The sequence below is a fragment of the Punica granatum genome, chromosome 5 (genome assembly GCF_007655135.1).
Source record: "Punica granatum isolate Tunisia-2019 chromosome 5, ASM765513v2, whole genome shotgun sequence".
Classification (NCBI taxonomy): domain Eukaryota; kingdom Viridiplantae; phylum Streptophyta; class Magnoliopsida; order Myrtales; family Lythraceae; genus Punica; species Punica granatum.
In genome coordinates, this window is record NC_045131.1 from 3546841 (window position 1) to 3563154 (window position 16314).

A 16314-nucleotide genomic window follows, 5' to 3' on the forward strand; every position below is an offset into this window, starting at 1 on the left:
ACTCTTTAAACACTGTACCTCCTCCATGGCATCCTCCTGTGCTATCCCAGAACTCTCACCTATGGCCGGAATATTATCAGAAAATAAACTTCTCTAAACATTTCATGACACATTTTGCAGCAACTTTATCTGTTAATCTTCCCAGAATCACAGGAACTCCCAAACAACATACAAAATTTCTTGTAGTGGCTGGATCATATACTTGCACTAAAATGAGTAGAAAGCCAATCAATGTAAGTACGTACATATGTGTGCAAAAGATGTGACGCTTGCTATGTATAAAAAAAAATGACAAATTCGATGAAAGTTTTACGTAATACATGATTTTACACTTTAAAATTATAATTGTTTGTAAAAAAAATAATTTATGATATATTTAGTTAGCTCTCTCGCACTTTATCTTTCTTTTCTCCATTTATATATTTTTAGTACATTCATGATTCATTGGCTCCACTCCAGTTCATCTACTTAAAAGTAGACGTTTGTTTCCACTTTCATTCAAAAGGGATCCGTGACTGTCAGCGCAAAGCAAAAACGACATAGGCAACAAACTTACAACCTAATTAATTAAAATTCAGTGTCCACTGAAACCCTAATCTCTCTTTCTCTTCTTCCCAGTCCCGCCCCACTTGATGAGTTTCACGTCTGCCTTTCCCTGACTAGTGCCCGCTCACACAATCCTTGTCAATTCATAGTTATTATATTTGGTAAAAGGCAAACTTCTATCGCAATTTCAGTCCCCTCTTTTTGAAAGAAAGCTTAATTAAGAGCCTAATAATTTTTTAGGCTAAATTTTTTTTCTTGAGCAAAATCCAAAACTGGAGTTACATTAGCACCCCTTGGAGGAGGGAAACACTTAGAGTGCGTTTGGATTTAGAGTTGAGTTTTTGTTTTAATTGGTTTGTAATGATTGTATTGTTGAATTATGAAAAAAGTGTAAAAAAGTAATAAATAATTGAGAGAAAGTAATGATTGTGTTGTTAAATTGTGAAAAAGTAATGAATAATTAAGAGAATTTAATATTAAAAATTAAATTGAATGGTTAAAAAAATTTTAAAAATGAAAAAAAGTAATGATTGTGACGTTGAATTGAAGATAAGTGGAGTTGAGTTGAGTTGTGTTAAAAAATTTTCAAAAAACAAACACACCCTTACTCATGCTCTTCCTTTGCATCCCCTTAGAGTCGGTAAAAATGGAAAACTATAAAATTTGTCATATACTCCTTCCTTTCTTCTTCTTCCAGCTGCCCCCATTTCTTTTTCTTCCCCTTCTTCTCTTTTCCCTTCTTTTTTTCGGTTTTTCCTGAAGACGAAACCCTAGAGAACCCCCCGAAAAAACCCTAGCTTCCTCTCCTCTTCTCCTTCCTGCCCCCAGCTCAGAAAAAAAAGAAAAAAAAAAAGAAAAGCAAACCCTAGAGAAAAAAACCTAACGGAAAACCGAGAAAAACCCTAGCTTCATCCCTTCTTCGACAGGAAATTCCCGTCTCTCTTAGCTCGGATTCTCCCAAAAAACACCCGAAACCCTCGGCTCCCATCTCCTCCTCTCAGTTGATCCCCTGTCGCCTCCTTTTCTTCCTCCCTCAGCTCCCTTTCAATCGAACCCCACAACTCCTTCTCAACATTTGTTTTTTTTTTGCAGCCAACCTCGTGTCACGACTCCCTCAACTCCCTCTCATCACTGCCCACAGCTCGTTCACCCCCGACTTCCCCCAGCTCGTTTTCTTTTCCCCTCACCTACAACTGGACTTCTCTCGCCTCCTCAGCCCGACTCCTCCAGCTCACACACATTCTCAGCTTCCTTCTCTCTCGTTCCTTGCCCTCCCGTCCCGCGACCTCAAGGCCACCCACAACAGACCACAGGAACCCCAGGAGCACGGAGCCGTCGCACTACCTCGTCGAACCGCCCTCGTCCTCTCTATTTCTTTTTTCGATTTCTTGTGTTCTCACCGGATTTGACGCATTTTTTTCCGGTTAACGCAGATAACCGGCCGCGGGGAATCGCTCTCGACTACCTCCAGCAACCCTCGGAGAATCCAAAGCCCCCTGGCCAGCTCGGAGGAGTCACCGGGACCACCAAGACCAGTAAGATCCCTCTTCCGTGACCTTCCCTTTTTCCCGAAACTAGGTAAATATCCCGACTTAGTGGCATGTATAGGACCTCATCTATGTATATTATGCTTGTTTAAACGACGATAACATGAAATGAATGATTGCGGAATGCGGAGATGAGCAGGTTTTGTTTTGAACCTGGTTTTATGAAGTTTTTGATTCGTTTCATTTCAATCCTGTGGCATTTTTCATTTTTTTAGACCAGTCCTGAACTTCCTGATGTGTTTCAAACAAGTCCTGGACAATTCTTAGCATTTTCCGACCAGTCTCTGAATTTTTCAGAATTTTTAATCATTCCAGAAAACTTTTCAATCTGTTTCAGTTTAGTCCCTGCAACATTCTCCACTTTTCAGATCAGCCCCAACTTCCAAATTCGTTTCAAACAAATCCTGGGTCATTTTTAACATTTTCCGATCAGTCTCAGAATTTTTAATCATTCCAGAAAACGTTTCAATTTGTTTCAGTTCAGTCCCTGTGACATTTTCCACTTTCTCATATCAGTCCCGAACTTTAAAATTCGTTTCCATCGAGTCCTAGGCCATTTTTAACACTCTCAGTTTAGCCACAGAATTTTCGGGTCATTCAAATCAGTCCATGAAACTTTTAATTTGTTTAAGTTCAGTCCCTGTGACATTTTTCCACTTTTTTCAGATTAGTCGCAAACTTTCAAATATATTTCAATCAGGTCCCAACACTTTTTAGTTCCTGTTCAGCCACAGAATTTTTCAGACATTCCAAATTAGTCCAAGAAACTTTTTTAAGCCGTCTCAAATCAATCCTCGGGATTTTTAGCCGAATTTCCAAATCAGTCCATGTTCTTTCAAAATTATTTTTAATTCGATCCTTGAGCAATTTATGAGATGTGCATTATGACCGTAGTGATATATGATCGCATGCGACCGTATTTTATGTTTAGTCTTGATCGGATGATAAATTGTAGGTTAAATGCGTTAGATTTAAATATATATATATACATATAAATATATATGTATCTACATACATATTAAGTATGTGCATTATGAGATTTTATTTAGTGTAATTTAACGTTTTTATAACAATATACAGATTAAATATGTATATATATTAAGTATACATATATGTTAGTTATTATGAGAATACTTGGTTTTCAATGCTCACACAATATTGAAGATATGTATATACATATAAATACATATGTATCTACATACATATTAAGTATTTGCATTATGAAACTTTATTCAGTGATTTTTGTTTCTATATTTCAACGTTAGATTGTCTTTTATTTTTAAATTTGTTATTCTATTTGAAGATTACTAGAACAATTCCATGTGCTCCTGTTACCGTCTTGGGCTAGTCGTGCTATGATTAGAGGTTAGTTTACCTTCATTTTTTTCCCAATTAAAAAAGAGTCTGGACCCATTTTCCCCTTCTTCTTCGTTTTGGATCTCCTCTTTCTTTGAGCCTTCAGTACTGCCTGCGCCAACCCCATTGCAGCATTCCTTTATTTCCTTCTGTCACCCAACTGGTCTCCTTTACTCTTGCAGCCACTTCTATGTCATCTCCAGAGCTATCATCACTCTTTAAACACTGTACCTCCTCCATGGCATCCTCCTGTGCTATCCCAGATCTCTCACCTATGGCCGGAATATTATCAGAAAATAATCTTCTCTAAACATTTCATGACACATTTTGCAGCAACTTTATCTGTTAATCTTCCCAGAATCAAGGGAACTCCCAAATAACGAACTAGGAGTGCTCCTTTTCAAAAGCTACTAACTCTTAGCATTTCAAGCATATTTTCAGAACTCAACCCTGCACCATATAACTCAGTTTTGGTTGGATTGAGCTTAAGCCCAGAGAGCAAATAAAACTCATCAAATATTTGCACAGGAGCCCTTAAAACGTTAGATCTCCCTTGAGCAAAGTAGTTGATTTCATTGCTCATCTAACTGATTTTTCCCCTCATATCATACAGTGTTTCCTCCCTTCTACCAACAGTGAGTTTCAACTTCATCGGCGGCGGGTCGATGTCGTTGAAACCAGAAGACTATCTTGTTCAGCCAGGTTCCCTTGTAAGTTTATCGCCCCTAACCTTCGTAATTATTTATATTAAGCGAGATGGGCTAGTATATGATGACTATATGAGTTATTGGGTGCATAGGGACCGGCTTCCTAGCGTTGCATAGGCTTTCAGAAAGCTCCAAACGGACTAATCGTTCTTGGAGGTTTGAAAATAGTTGAATCATACTTTTAAAAATTGTATTTTATAGGATTGCTTACCACATTTGCAAATATGACTGAGTTGTTGGCATTGCAGAGTTGGTACTTAAGAACAAGATCATTGTATATGATCTTGGTCAGCAACGTATCGGGTGGACTCCCTATGATTGTAAGTTGTTAAACAATGTTGATATATGATTTTCTGAAAACCTGTTAATAATCCACTAACTGGATTCATTTCTTGTCAGGCTCCCAGCCGATGAACGTATCTATCGCGCCGAGTCCCCCACTACATCACAAGGGAGAATCCAGCTCGTATAGGAGACTGGGAGTATGCGGTCTAGTATTAGTATATATTTTATTGTATTTTTTCGATATTTAGATGTATTATGTTGGAGTTGGAACATTTTTTAAGGGGGTTGTGGAACCTTTTGATTCTGAATATTGTATAACTGACTGATGGGAAGATCTTGAATTCATCGAAGAGCATGTTTATCTTTCTTGGTGTAGACGGGAAACTCTTTTATTCATGTGATCGAATATTGAATACACTGTAGTTGTTTACAAAAGAATGAAACTCAACACACTCATCAGTCAGGACAATTCATTCTTCTATGGTCACTATACAGGAAACACAGTAAGGAGATGTTGCAATCCGGTCAGCACAAGCATTTGTTCCCCCCTGATTAAACTAACTTTATCTCCAAGAAGATCTTTCATCAACATTTTAATATCTGTATGACATGGCTCAATCCATCCCAAGTGAAAAGTTCCACAATACTATAGCAGAGACTCACGATAGCTCCCAAGTGAAAATTCTATGTCGACGAGCCTCCAATTCTTTTGCTTGTGGAGCAGGCAACCTTACTTAAACAGCATGCTTCTGCAGTTGGAAGGACAAAATTAGCAGGCAAGGCATCTTCTTGCTACAGGCCCGACTAACTTCCCATTTGATTTTCGAGCCACTAGGCTACCCAATCCCCAGCTTCACATCACAGGTCCCCACTGCATCACAATTCAATCTTTGATTTTTCCCCTTCTCTTTGTAGGTTAAATGCGTTAGATTTAAATATATATATACATATAAATATCTATGTATCTACATACATATTAAGTATGTGCATTATGAGACTTTATTTAGTATAATTTAACGTTCTTATAACAATATACATATTAAATATGTATATATATTAAGTATACGTATATGTTAGTTATTATGAGAATACTTGATTTTCAATGCTCACACAATATTGAAGATATGTATATACATATAAATACATATGTATCTACATACATATTAAGTATTTGCATTATGAAACTTTATTCAGTGATTTTTGTTTCTATATTTCAACGTTAGATTGTCTTTTATTTTTAAATTTGTTATTCTATTTGAAGATTACTAGAACAATTTCATGTGCTCCTGTTACCGTCTTGGGCCGGTCGTGCTTTGATCAGAGGTTAATTTACCTTCATTTTTTTCCCAATTAATAAAGAGTTTGGACCCCTTTTCCCCTTCTTCTTCGTTCTGGATCTCCTCTTTCATTGAGCCTTCAGTACTGCCTGCGCCAACCCCATTGCAGCATTCCTTAATTTCCTTGTGTCGCCCAACTGGTCTCCTTTACTCTTGCAGCCACTTCTATGTCATCTCCAGAGCTATCATCACTCTTTAAACACTGTACCTCCTCCATGGCATCCTCCTGTGCTATCCCAGAACTCTCACCTATGGCCGGAATATTATCAGAAAATAAACTTCTCTAAACATTTCATGACACATTTTGCAGCAACTTTATCTGTTAATCTTCCCAGAATCACAGGAACTCCCAAACAACATACAAAATTTCTTGTAGTGGCTGGATCATATACTTGCACTAAAATGAGTAGAAAGCCAATCAATGTAAGTACGTACATATGTGTGCAAAAGATGTGACGCTTGCTATGTATAAAAAAAAATGACAAATTTGATGAAAGTTTTACGTAATACATGATTTTACACTTTAAAATTATAATTGTTTGTAAAAAAAATAATTTATGATATATTTAGTTAGCTCTCTCGCACTTTATCTTTCTTTTCTCCATTTATATATTTTTAGTACATTCATGATTCATTGGCTCCACTCCAGTTCATCTACTTAAAAGTAGACGTTTGTTTCCACTTTCATTCAAAAGGGATCCGTGACTGTCAGCGCAAAGCAAAAACGACATAGGCAACAAACTTACAACCTAATTAATTAAAATTCAATGTCCACCGAAACCCTAATCTCTCTTTCTCTTCTTCCCAGTCCCGCCCCACCTGATGAGTTTCACGTCTACCTTTCCCTGACTAGTGCCCGCTCACACAATCCTTGTCAATTCATAGTTATTATATTTGGTAAAAGGCAAACTTCTATCGCAATTTCAGTCCCCTCTTTTTGAAAGAAAGCTTAATTAAGAGCCTAATAATTTTTAGGCTAAATTTTTTTTCCTGAGCAAAATCCAAAACTGGAGTTACACTAGCACCCCTTGGAGGAGGGAAACACTTACTCATGCTCTTCCTTTGCATCCCCTTAGAGTCGGTAAAAATGGAAAACTATAAAATTTGTCATATATCTCCTTCCTTTCTTCTTCTTCCAGCTGCCCCCATTTCTTCTTCTTCCCATTCTTCTCTTTTCCCTTCTTTTTTTCGGTTTTTCCTGAAGTGGAAACCCTAGAGAACCCCCCGAAAAAACCCTAGCTTCCTCTCCTCTTCTCCTTCCTGCCCCCAGCTCAGAAAAAAGAAAAAAAACGAAAAGCAAACCCTAGGGAAAAAAAACCTAATGGAAAACCGAGAAAAACCCTAGCCTCATACCTTCTTCGACAGGAAACTCCCGTCACTCTTAGCTCGGATTCTCCCGTCATGTATAGGACCTCATCTACGTATATTATGCTTGTTTAAACGACGATAACGTTAAATTAATGATTGCGGAATGCGGAGATGAGCAGGTTTTGTTTTGAACCTGGTTTTATGAAGTTTTCGATTCGTTTCATTTCAGTCCTGTGGCTTTTTTCATTTTTTTAGACCAGTCCTGAACTTCCTGATGTGTTTCAAACAAGTCCTGGACTATTCTTAGCATTTTCCGACCAGTCCCTGAATTTTTCAGAATTTTTAATCATTCCAGAAAACTTTTCAATCTGTTTCAGTTTAGTCCCTGGAACATTCTCCACTTTTCAGATCAGCCCCAACTTCCAAATTTGTTTCAAACAAATCCTGGGTCATTTTTAACATTTTCCAATCTGTCTCAGAATTTTTAATCATTCCAGAAAACGTTTCAATTTGTTTCAGTTCAGTCCCTGTGACATTTTTCACTTTCTCATATCAGTCCCGAACTTTAAAATTCGTTTCCATCGAGTCCTAGGCCATTTGTAACACTCTCAATTTAGCCACAGAATTTTCAGGTCATTCAAATCAGTCCATGAAACTTTTAATTTGTTTCAGTTCAGTCCCTGTGACATTTTTCCACTTTTTTTCAGATCAGTCCCAAAATTTCAAATATATTTCAATGAGGTCCCAACACTTTTTAGTTCCTGTTCAGCCACAGAATTTTTCAGACATTCTAAATTAGTCCAGGAAACTTTTTTAAGCTGTCTCAAATCAGTCCCCGGGATTTTTAGCCGAATTTCCAAATCAGTCCATGTTCTTTCAAAATTATTTTTAATTCGATCCTTGAGCAATTTATGAGATGTGCATTATGACCGTAGTGATATATGATCGCATGCGACCGTATTTTATGTTTAGTCTTGATCGGACGATAAATCGTAGGTTAAATGCGTTAGATTTAAATAAATCACTTTATAAATCCCTAATTTCTAAGGCAAATGATACATCAAAATGGTTTAATTAATCACTTGGACTTAAAACCGACGAATTAATTTATTTGTGATCATTTTGCCCATACTCGTGTGCTTGGAGTGTTTGAATTTGTATTTGATTAATACCTCACATGAATCGATTTAATCACGTGAAGTCAACTAAAAATCAAATTTAACCCTAAGACGGTCGGAAATTAGAGTTTATCGGGCGGTCCACTAATGGCCATTCTGACGGCTCGAAATCTATAAATTAAAGCATTCGGCAAATTTTTAACCGACTTAAAATTCCACACATGGGACAATCGGGACACTAAACTTGGCTAAAATAAATCACTCAACTCTTTTGAATGAATTGCATGAACCGATTAATAATTTGTAATCGCGCCAACAGTTTAAAAACTGTTGGCCACGCCCTTTTAAAATTCACAATTTCAAAAAATACATCGAGATACGTGTCATGTGATCTTGATTTTTCACGCACACATATTTTTCGGTTCAAGGGCATGACTACTGGTTCTTGACCCACCGATACCATAGCGATATTTCGTACTCCCATTTCCCTAAGTTAGTGTTTAGAACAGGTTAAAATACGAAAAGTAAATTAACCTCAAACTCGGCTTAACCAAACATGGGTAAATAGTCGAGTAAAGGTTTCGGGTTTTAGGCAAAAACACTCTTATCTTAATCTAATTTTCAGTCTTTTCCAAACCACACGGTGAGCATGAGTGGAATAATGATCGAACACAAACCGATCGGGATTCAGTCATTGTAATTTGTATTTTTATTTATTTGAGAGAACAATGTAAGGACTTATGTTATACATTTATGTAAGAATCTCGGTCGGAGTGTTTTCCTCGAATTTACGGTGTCAAAACGGGTGAGTCAAGTTCAACTCTAAATCATGCAGTAAATAAATAAAATGGCAAGCCTATCAAGATAGAGTACCGAAAGGGCGTGTGGGATATAGGCTCCCACGTAATAGAACCATCGAATTCGAAATTTTCGGTTCCGTACAGACCATTGCCTTGGCATATTAGGTGTATCCCATACCCCTAGACCTGGGCAACTCACTGGCCCTCGACCTTCGGGTCGTAAACAAGTAGTGGCGACTTCTTCTCACGTGCGTTCGTCGCGCGTTCCCGAAAAGGTGGACACTCCCAAGCCGCGTTGCATAAGCGCGCGCACGTGTGCCTCGACGACATGAAATTCGGGTGCACACAGGCAATGCTTCCACTTCAACTCGACAACATGTAAGTATTTCCATTCCTGGATATGAATACGTGTGTCTGAGGTTTCGAAATCTCTTGCATTGTTTGGATAGTTAAATTTTTAGTGCTAGTCAATTCATAATTATTAGATTTGGTAAAAGGTAAACTTCTATATGGTGTTCAATACTATCATTCCCCATATTAATGAGATTAATCCTTTTGATACTCAATTCCGAGAAAACTTTATGTTCTTGTTTTTAATCCTTCTATACTGTCGGAAATCAAAGTATATGAATTCTCATTGATCAGACAAAAATTTTTCTACCATGCGACCGCAGAAGTCAAGTGAAAAGTAAAACTGGTGTTTGAAAAATCTACAGGAATATAACTATATTTCGTCAAAGAGGATAACTTACTTTTATGTGCCATCTTAGTTCGCAGTATCCCTTTTGAGGAATAAAGGGGTCTGAGTTGAACGATCTTTGTGAACTAACCAAATGTATATAAGATTATATAAGGGTATGTCAACTAACCAAAAGTTGAGTAATCTAAGTTTGCTAATTTTTCCAACAGAAGAAAACCTTTACAGATTTTTTTCATATACAATACTAACAGAAGTAAATTAATGTAACCACAGCTTTAGATTGTGGACGAAAATGAAAAAGAAAAAAAAACTCGGACAAAAATGATAAATTATTTGATAATCTTAAATTATCACGTCTTCAAAAAACACCAACTGATTTATGAGCAACGAGAGAATGTGTTGCCAATAATTCGAGAAAGCGCTATATCGTTCTTAGTTATAGAATTTTTTTATTATTTTATTTTTTTGGCAGAACATCATTGTTTTTTTAGCTGGACAACATCATTGTTGAATTAGGATGGACTCGGATTAGCAAAACGGGCCCAAAAAAAGAAAAAAAAATTCCTAGCTAGGGAATTGCCAATCCGGTTGGATTTGCTAGCCGGGCTTTCGGCGGAAACAGACTGGCCTCACGATATCAAAATGGGCCCAAACGATCCAAACTTGACAACTGCAAGTCCTGCCACATTTGGGCTGGATATCCTTCCAAATTGAGTCGGTAATGCAATTCGTGCCAGCCCAACTAAAAATGAATTGGGCCGAACTCACTTCGTCGGTTACTCGGTTGTCTGAATTTGAATATATTTCAATGAAATGAAATGAAATCAGACACCTTTCCGGATTATATAGCCTCGTATGGGTTCATAATCTGAAACTGGAAAAGTAGCTATATGGTTAAATTTACACTTTATAAGATAGGAAAAATATAACCTAAAACATACTACGGCGAACTTTATTTTGTGAAAATTTTTGAAACAATTAAACTCTATTAAAATCCTTTTAAACTTTGTCAAATTTACGTTGAGCAAATTGTTGTTAAGATATTAATTATTTGGCATAGAAAAATGATTTCATTAATATAACAAGTTTCTTTTTTCTTTTTCAAATGTAGAGTACTCACATGACTACGGCTTTGGCTTGCGCATTCGCCGCTGCTGTATTGACTGTGGTGATGGTTGTTTATGAGGTCGGCTCCTCCCCAGTCGTTCTGCAACTTGAGCGGGCCCTGCCCCGGCTCAACCACACGCTAGATGTTGCGGCACTCCTAGCGCACGACCTGCAACGAAGCTCCAGGTTGCAGCAGAGCCCAGTGCCAGGCGGTGTGGTGGACTTCCCCCTCCATGGGAGCATTGAAATTGGGTAAATTCTAGATCCTCATTATTTTATCGCATGTGTGCTACGTAGACTTATATATATATATATATATATATATATATTTTAAATGCTGGGAGGCCCAGTCCCAGAAAGAGGCACTGGCCTATTCAATTAGGCTTGTAGGCCCAATATGGAGAAAAAGTCGCACAACCCTTGCGGCTGGATTCGGTTCGGGAAACCGTTCCGATCCGAAGCGGATGGTACTTTCGGTTCGGAACCGAATTCCTAACTGCACCGTTTAAAAACAAAACAACATACCATTTAAAACCGGTTCATACGGTTCGCTTAACCTCTTTTTATAAGTACCTTGTCTATTTGACTTTTCTTTCTTTTTTTTTTTTTAAATCAGCTTTGGTTCGGTTATCCACGATTTTTATTCTTTCCGGTAGAAAAACGAGGCAATGCCCCAAGAAATTAAAGCCCATTTTGGTTCCTTTGCCCACCCCAACTTAAAAACATACCGTCACATATCAGTAGATGCGAAATCCTTTAAAGGGAAACAATAACACCCTCTTTGGAATCAATTCTTGAGAGAAATGATTTCGGTTCAATTTATTTCAGTTCTATTCGGTTCGATTCAATTCAATTGTAAATGAATTATGTTGTTTGGAAAATTAAGGAATTAAACTGAATTGAATTGAATTATCTTTGTTTGGAATGCATTTGAAAGGGAGTCGTTTGTTTACAAAATATTTTAAAATCAGAAATTTAAGATTGTTAGTTCCAAAAGAATTGAATACTTACTAAATCTGGTTGATTTTAGCTAAATTTGAATTCCAATATAAATTTACATTTTTAAAACAAATCTTGTGTCATTTTGACATGGAAAAAGTAAAATTATACAATGAATTGAATTCTTACAATTTTTTAAGGTTCCAAACGGACCGTAAAAAGAAAAGATTATGTTATTCTTACGATTTTGTTTTCGCTCCTTTTCTTGTCCTTGTTTGACTATGAAATTTTGCTTCTTGCAGAAATTACTATACGAAGGTGAAGTTGGGGACTCCACCTACCGAATTCAAATTGCTGGTTGATACAGGAAGTACGATCTCCTGGGTCCGCTGCAGTGGGATTGGGGTAAGATACGAGTAATTCCTTCATTTTGATTAAGAACCCAAAGATATGTGCCTAATTATTTACTTTTCGTATTCAGCATAAAGATATTTACATTTCGCATTTCAACAGAGTCAGGGGAGCGTCTTGCGCTCTTCCGCATCTCGGGCACTCCCATGTTCAGACTGGCGTTGCAAGTCCAAGGACAAGTCGGTTGGTTGCTCCGGTCAGAGCGACCAATGCGGCTTTTCCATCATTTACGGGGATCTGAGCAGCATATCGGGTTATTTGGTCGCTGACCAAATATACTTCGATATGTACACGAGTCAAACTTGGTTGCCAGATCGTACTGTTCCTATTATTTTCGGGTAAGGAAAGACATACGCTTTTAAACAATTTTATGTTCTTGTACATTGTTTAGACTATTCATTGCTTCAAACATTTTACTGAATAGATTGTGTGCACTGATGTACGATTGCATTTTTTAAGCAATTTCTTCATGGCTTATACCAGCATTATCACATACGGATAATAGGAATGCATGCAAGAATCCCAAAGAAATGATTATTTTTCTTTGTTCACGTCTCCCAGTTATATATATATATGTTTTTCATTTTACAGGTGTGGTACCCGCCTGAGTAAACTATTTGAAATGGACGGGATATTGGCGTTCGGGCCCGGACTCTGGTCTATTATTACCCAATTATCCGAGGAAGGAGTGACCCCAAGTGCTTTTTCCCATTGCCTAGATGGCGGTCTAGAAGGAGGAGGGACCCTAGTACTGGGTGAAGCTTTAGAGCCGGGGATGGTATACACTCCCCTAGTACCATCCAAGTAAGTTTTCGTTTAGTTCAATGCTACACATAGGGATTCTAAATAGTTTTGTTTGCCTTATTGTTCTTGCTAAGGAGCACGCAGATGATATGTTCATTTATTAGCTAATTGCTCTAAGCTCCGATGTAGGGTCTTTAAAAGCTGTTCTTTTGATGAATTTTTCGAATGTCAGGTCTTAAACTTAACCCAGCAAAACTCAGATTTATTATGCTGGGATAAATAAGAAGCAGATTGATAAAATGATTAATGCGATTGGTTTCAGATTAGGAATGCTTCCTATAAAATACCTGGAGAGTTGAGTTAGAATGGGGTATGTTTGTTCAGATAACTCTCGGCTTGGCAGGCTCATATGTACTTCATTTGGGAAAGCAGAAATGAGAAAATTCACTCAAATGTTATGCCTCATGCTGAGAAGATTCTGATGAGTATCAAAAGTACTGTTAGAAATAAATTGTTGGGGGATAAGAACTTCAATGGAAAGATCATCAACAGCAATTAGGAGAAGCTCGTGAAAACTGGGGAATAGCTTGCTAGCCGTTTATCTCTGCTGCTGTGCTTGTGAATGCTTTTGAGATTAGCTTTCCTGTCTCTGTACTTTGATCTGTTTCATTGTGTTTACTAGGCTGGGCTACTAGATCTGTTCATTGTGCTAATACATAGGCGTAAGTAATTTCCTGTGCTTAGCCTTCCTTACCTTCTTCTGCACACTCGTACCTCCCGACAGCCTGCGTTTGAGTCTTTGACGACAGAACAGATGCGGGCAAGGGTTCTAGAAACGTATATGCAATTTTTCAATTTAAGTCTGCAACTTTACTGCGATGCATCAAGGAGTAAATCTGGTCTTCTTTGCTTGCATAGGCCGCATTACAACGTCCAGCTTCAGTCCATTGCGGTCAATGGACAGATGTTGCCCATTGACAGCAAGGTTTTCGATTTATCACAAAGGGAGATAATCATTGATTCAGGCACAACATACGCCTTACTGGCAGCTGATGCCCTCTACCCTTTGATGGATGCTGTAAGTGTTCACTTGAAATTAATAGTTAAAAGTGATTTTTGTTTCTATATTTCAACTTTAGATTGTCTTTTATTTTAAATTTTTTTATTTATATGCAGATTACTGGAACAATTACAAGCACTCCAGTTACCGTCTCGGGCCTGTCGTGCTATGATCAGAGGTTAGTTTACCCCCTTTTTTTCCCAATTAATAAAGAGTTTGGACTCCCTTTTCCCCTTCTTCTTCATTGCGGATCTCCTCTTTCTTTGAACCTTCAGCACTGCCTGCGCCAACCCCATTGCAGCATTCCTTAACTTCGTTGTGTCACCCAACTGGTCTCCTTTACTCTTGCAGCCACTTCTATGTCATCTTCAGAGCTATCATCACTCTCTAAACACTGTACCTCCTCCATGCCATCCTCCTGTGCTATCCCAGAACTCTCACCTATGGCCGCAATATTATCAGAAAATAAACTTCTCTTAACATTTTGCAGCAACTTTATCAATTAATCTTCCCAGAATTAAGGGAACTCCCAAATAACGAACTAGGAGTGCTCCTTTTCACAAGCTACTAACTCTCAGCATTTCAGACATATTTTCAGAACTCAACCCTGCACCATATAACTCAGTTTTGGTTGGATTGAGCTTAAGCCCAGAGAGCAAATAAAACTCATCAAATATTTTCATAGGAGCCCTTAGAACGTCAGATCTCCCTTGAACAAAGTAGTTGATTTCATTGCTCATCTAATTGATTTTTCCCCTCATATCATACAGCGTTTCCTCCCCTTTACCGACAGTGAGTTTCAACTTCATCGGCGGCGGGTCGATGTTGTTGAAACCGGAAGACTATCTCGTCCAGCTAGGTTCCCTTGTAAGTTTATCGCCCCCAATCTTCTCAATTATTTATATTTAAGTGAGGTGGGCTGGTATATGCTAACTATATGAGTTATTTGGTGCACAGGGACCGGCTTCCTTGCATTGCATAGGCTTTCAGAAAGCTCCGGATGGACTAATCGTTCTTGGAGGTGTGAAAATAGTTGAATCATACTTTTAACAATTGTATTTTATAGGATTGCTTACCACATTTGCAAATATGACTGAGTTGTTGGCATTGCAGAGTTGGTACTTAAGAACAAGATCATTGTATATGATCTTGGTCAGCAACGTATCGGGTGGACTCCCTATGATTGTAAGTTGTTAAACAATGTTGATATATGATTTTCTGAAAACCTGTTAATAATCCACTAGCTGGATTCGTTTCTTGTCAGGCTCCCAGCCGATGAACGTATCTATCGCGCCGAGTCCCCCACTACATCACAAGGGAGAAGCCAGCTCGTCTAGGAGACTGGGAGTATGCAGTCTAGTATTAGTATATATTTTATTGTATTTGTTCGATATTTAGATGTATTATGTTGGACTTGGAACTTTTTTTAAAGGGGTTGTGGAACCTTTTGATTCTGAATATTGTATAACTGACTTATGGGAAGATCTTGAATTCATCGAAGAGCATGTTTATCTTTCTTGGCCTAGACGGGAAACTCTTTTATTCATGTGATCCAATATCGAATGCACTGTAGTTGTTTACAAAAGAATGAAACTCAACACACTCATTAGTCAGGATAATTCATTCTTCTATGGTCACTATACAGGAAACACAGTAAGGAGATGCTGCAATCCAGTCAGCGCGAGCATTTGTTCCCCCCTGATTAAACTAACTTTATCTCCAGGAAGATCTTTCATCCCAAGTGAAAAGTACCACAAATACTATAGCAGAGACTCACAATAGCTCCCGAGTGAAAATTCTATGTCGACAAGCCTCCAATTCTTTTGCTTAGGGAGCAGGCAACCTTACTTAAACAGCAAGCTTCTTACTACAGGCCCGACCAACTTCCCATTTGAATTTCGAGCCACTAGGCTACCCAATCCCCAGCTTCACATCACAGGTCCCCACAGCATCACAATTCAATCTTTGACTTTTTGTATTCAGCAAAAAAATATTTACATTTCGCATTTCAATAGGGTCAGGTGAGCATCTTGCGCTCTTCCACATCTCGGGCACTCCCATGTTCAGACTGGCGTTGCAACTCCAAGGACAAGTCGGTTGGTTGCTCCAGGCAGAGCAACCAATGCGGCTTTTCCATCATTTACGGGGATCTGAGCAGCATATCGGGTTATTTGGTCGCTGACCAAATATACTTCGATATGTACACGAGTCAGACTCGGTTGCCAGATCGTACCGTTCCTATTATTTTCGGGTAAGGAAAGATATACTCTTTTAAACAATTTGATGTTCTTGTACATTGTTTAGACTATTCATTGCTTCAAACATTTTACTGAATATATTTTGTGCACT

The 16314-nt window shown here is 38.1% G+C and overlaps 1 protein-coding gene across 1 annotated transcript; it reads left to right on the forward strand.

Annotated features, from left to right (window-relative positions):
- Positions 1-10824: 10824 nt before the first annotated feature.
- Positions 10825-15775, forward strand: LOC116207861 (aspartic proteinase-like protein 2). Its single transcript, XM_031540977.1, has 10 exons — positions 10825-11063; positions 12053-12155; positions 12264-12499; positions 12753-12965; positions 13824-13983; positions 14082-14143; positions 14727-14832; positions 14923-14986; positions 15079-15150; positions 15230-15775. Exons 1-10 carry the CDS (start codon positions 10825-10827, stop codon positions 15361-15363), a joined length of 1389 nt encoding a protein of 462 aa, XP_031396837.1. The 3' UTR covers positions 15364-15775.
- The last annotated feature ends 539 nt before the right edge of the window (positions 15776-16314 follow it).

Excerpts from the sequence above, each read along its gene's own strand:
- LOC116207861 (XM_031540977.1), top strand. The coding sequence starts at position 10,825 with ATGACTACGGCTTTGGCTTGCGCATTCGCCGCTGCTGTATTGACTGTG. Across the intron at positions 14,833-14,922 it reads TCGTCCAGCTAGGTTCCCTT|GGACCGGCTTCCTTGCATTG; the intron begins GTAAGTTTATCG and ends TTTGGTGCACAG. Across the intron at positions 14,987-15,078 it reads TGGACTAATCGTTCTTGGAG|AGTTGGTACTTAAGAACAAG; the intron begins GTGTGAAAATAG and ends TTGGCATTGCAG.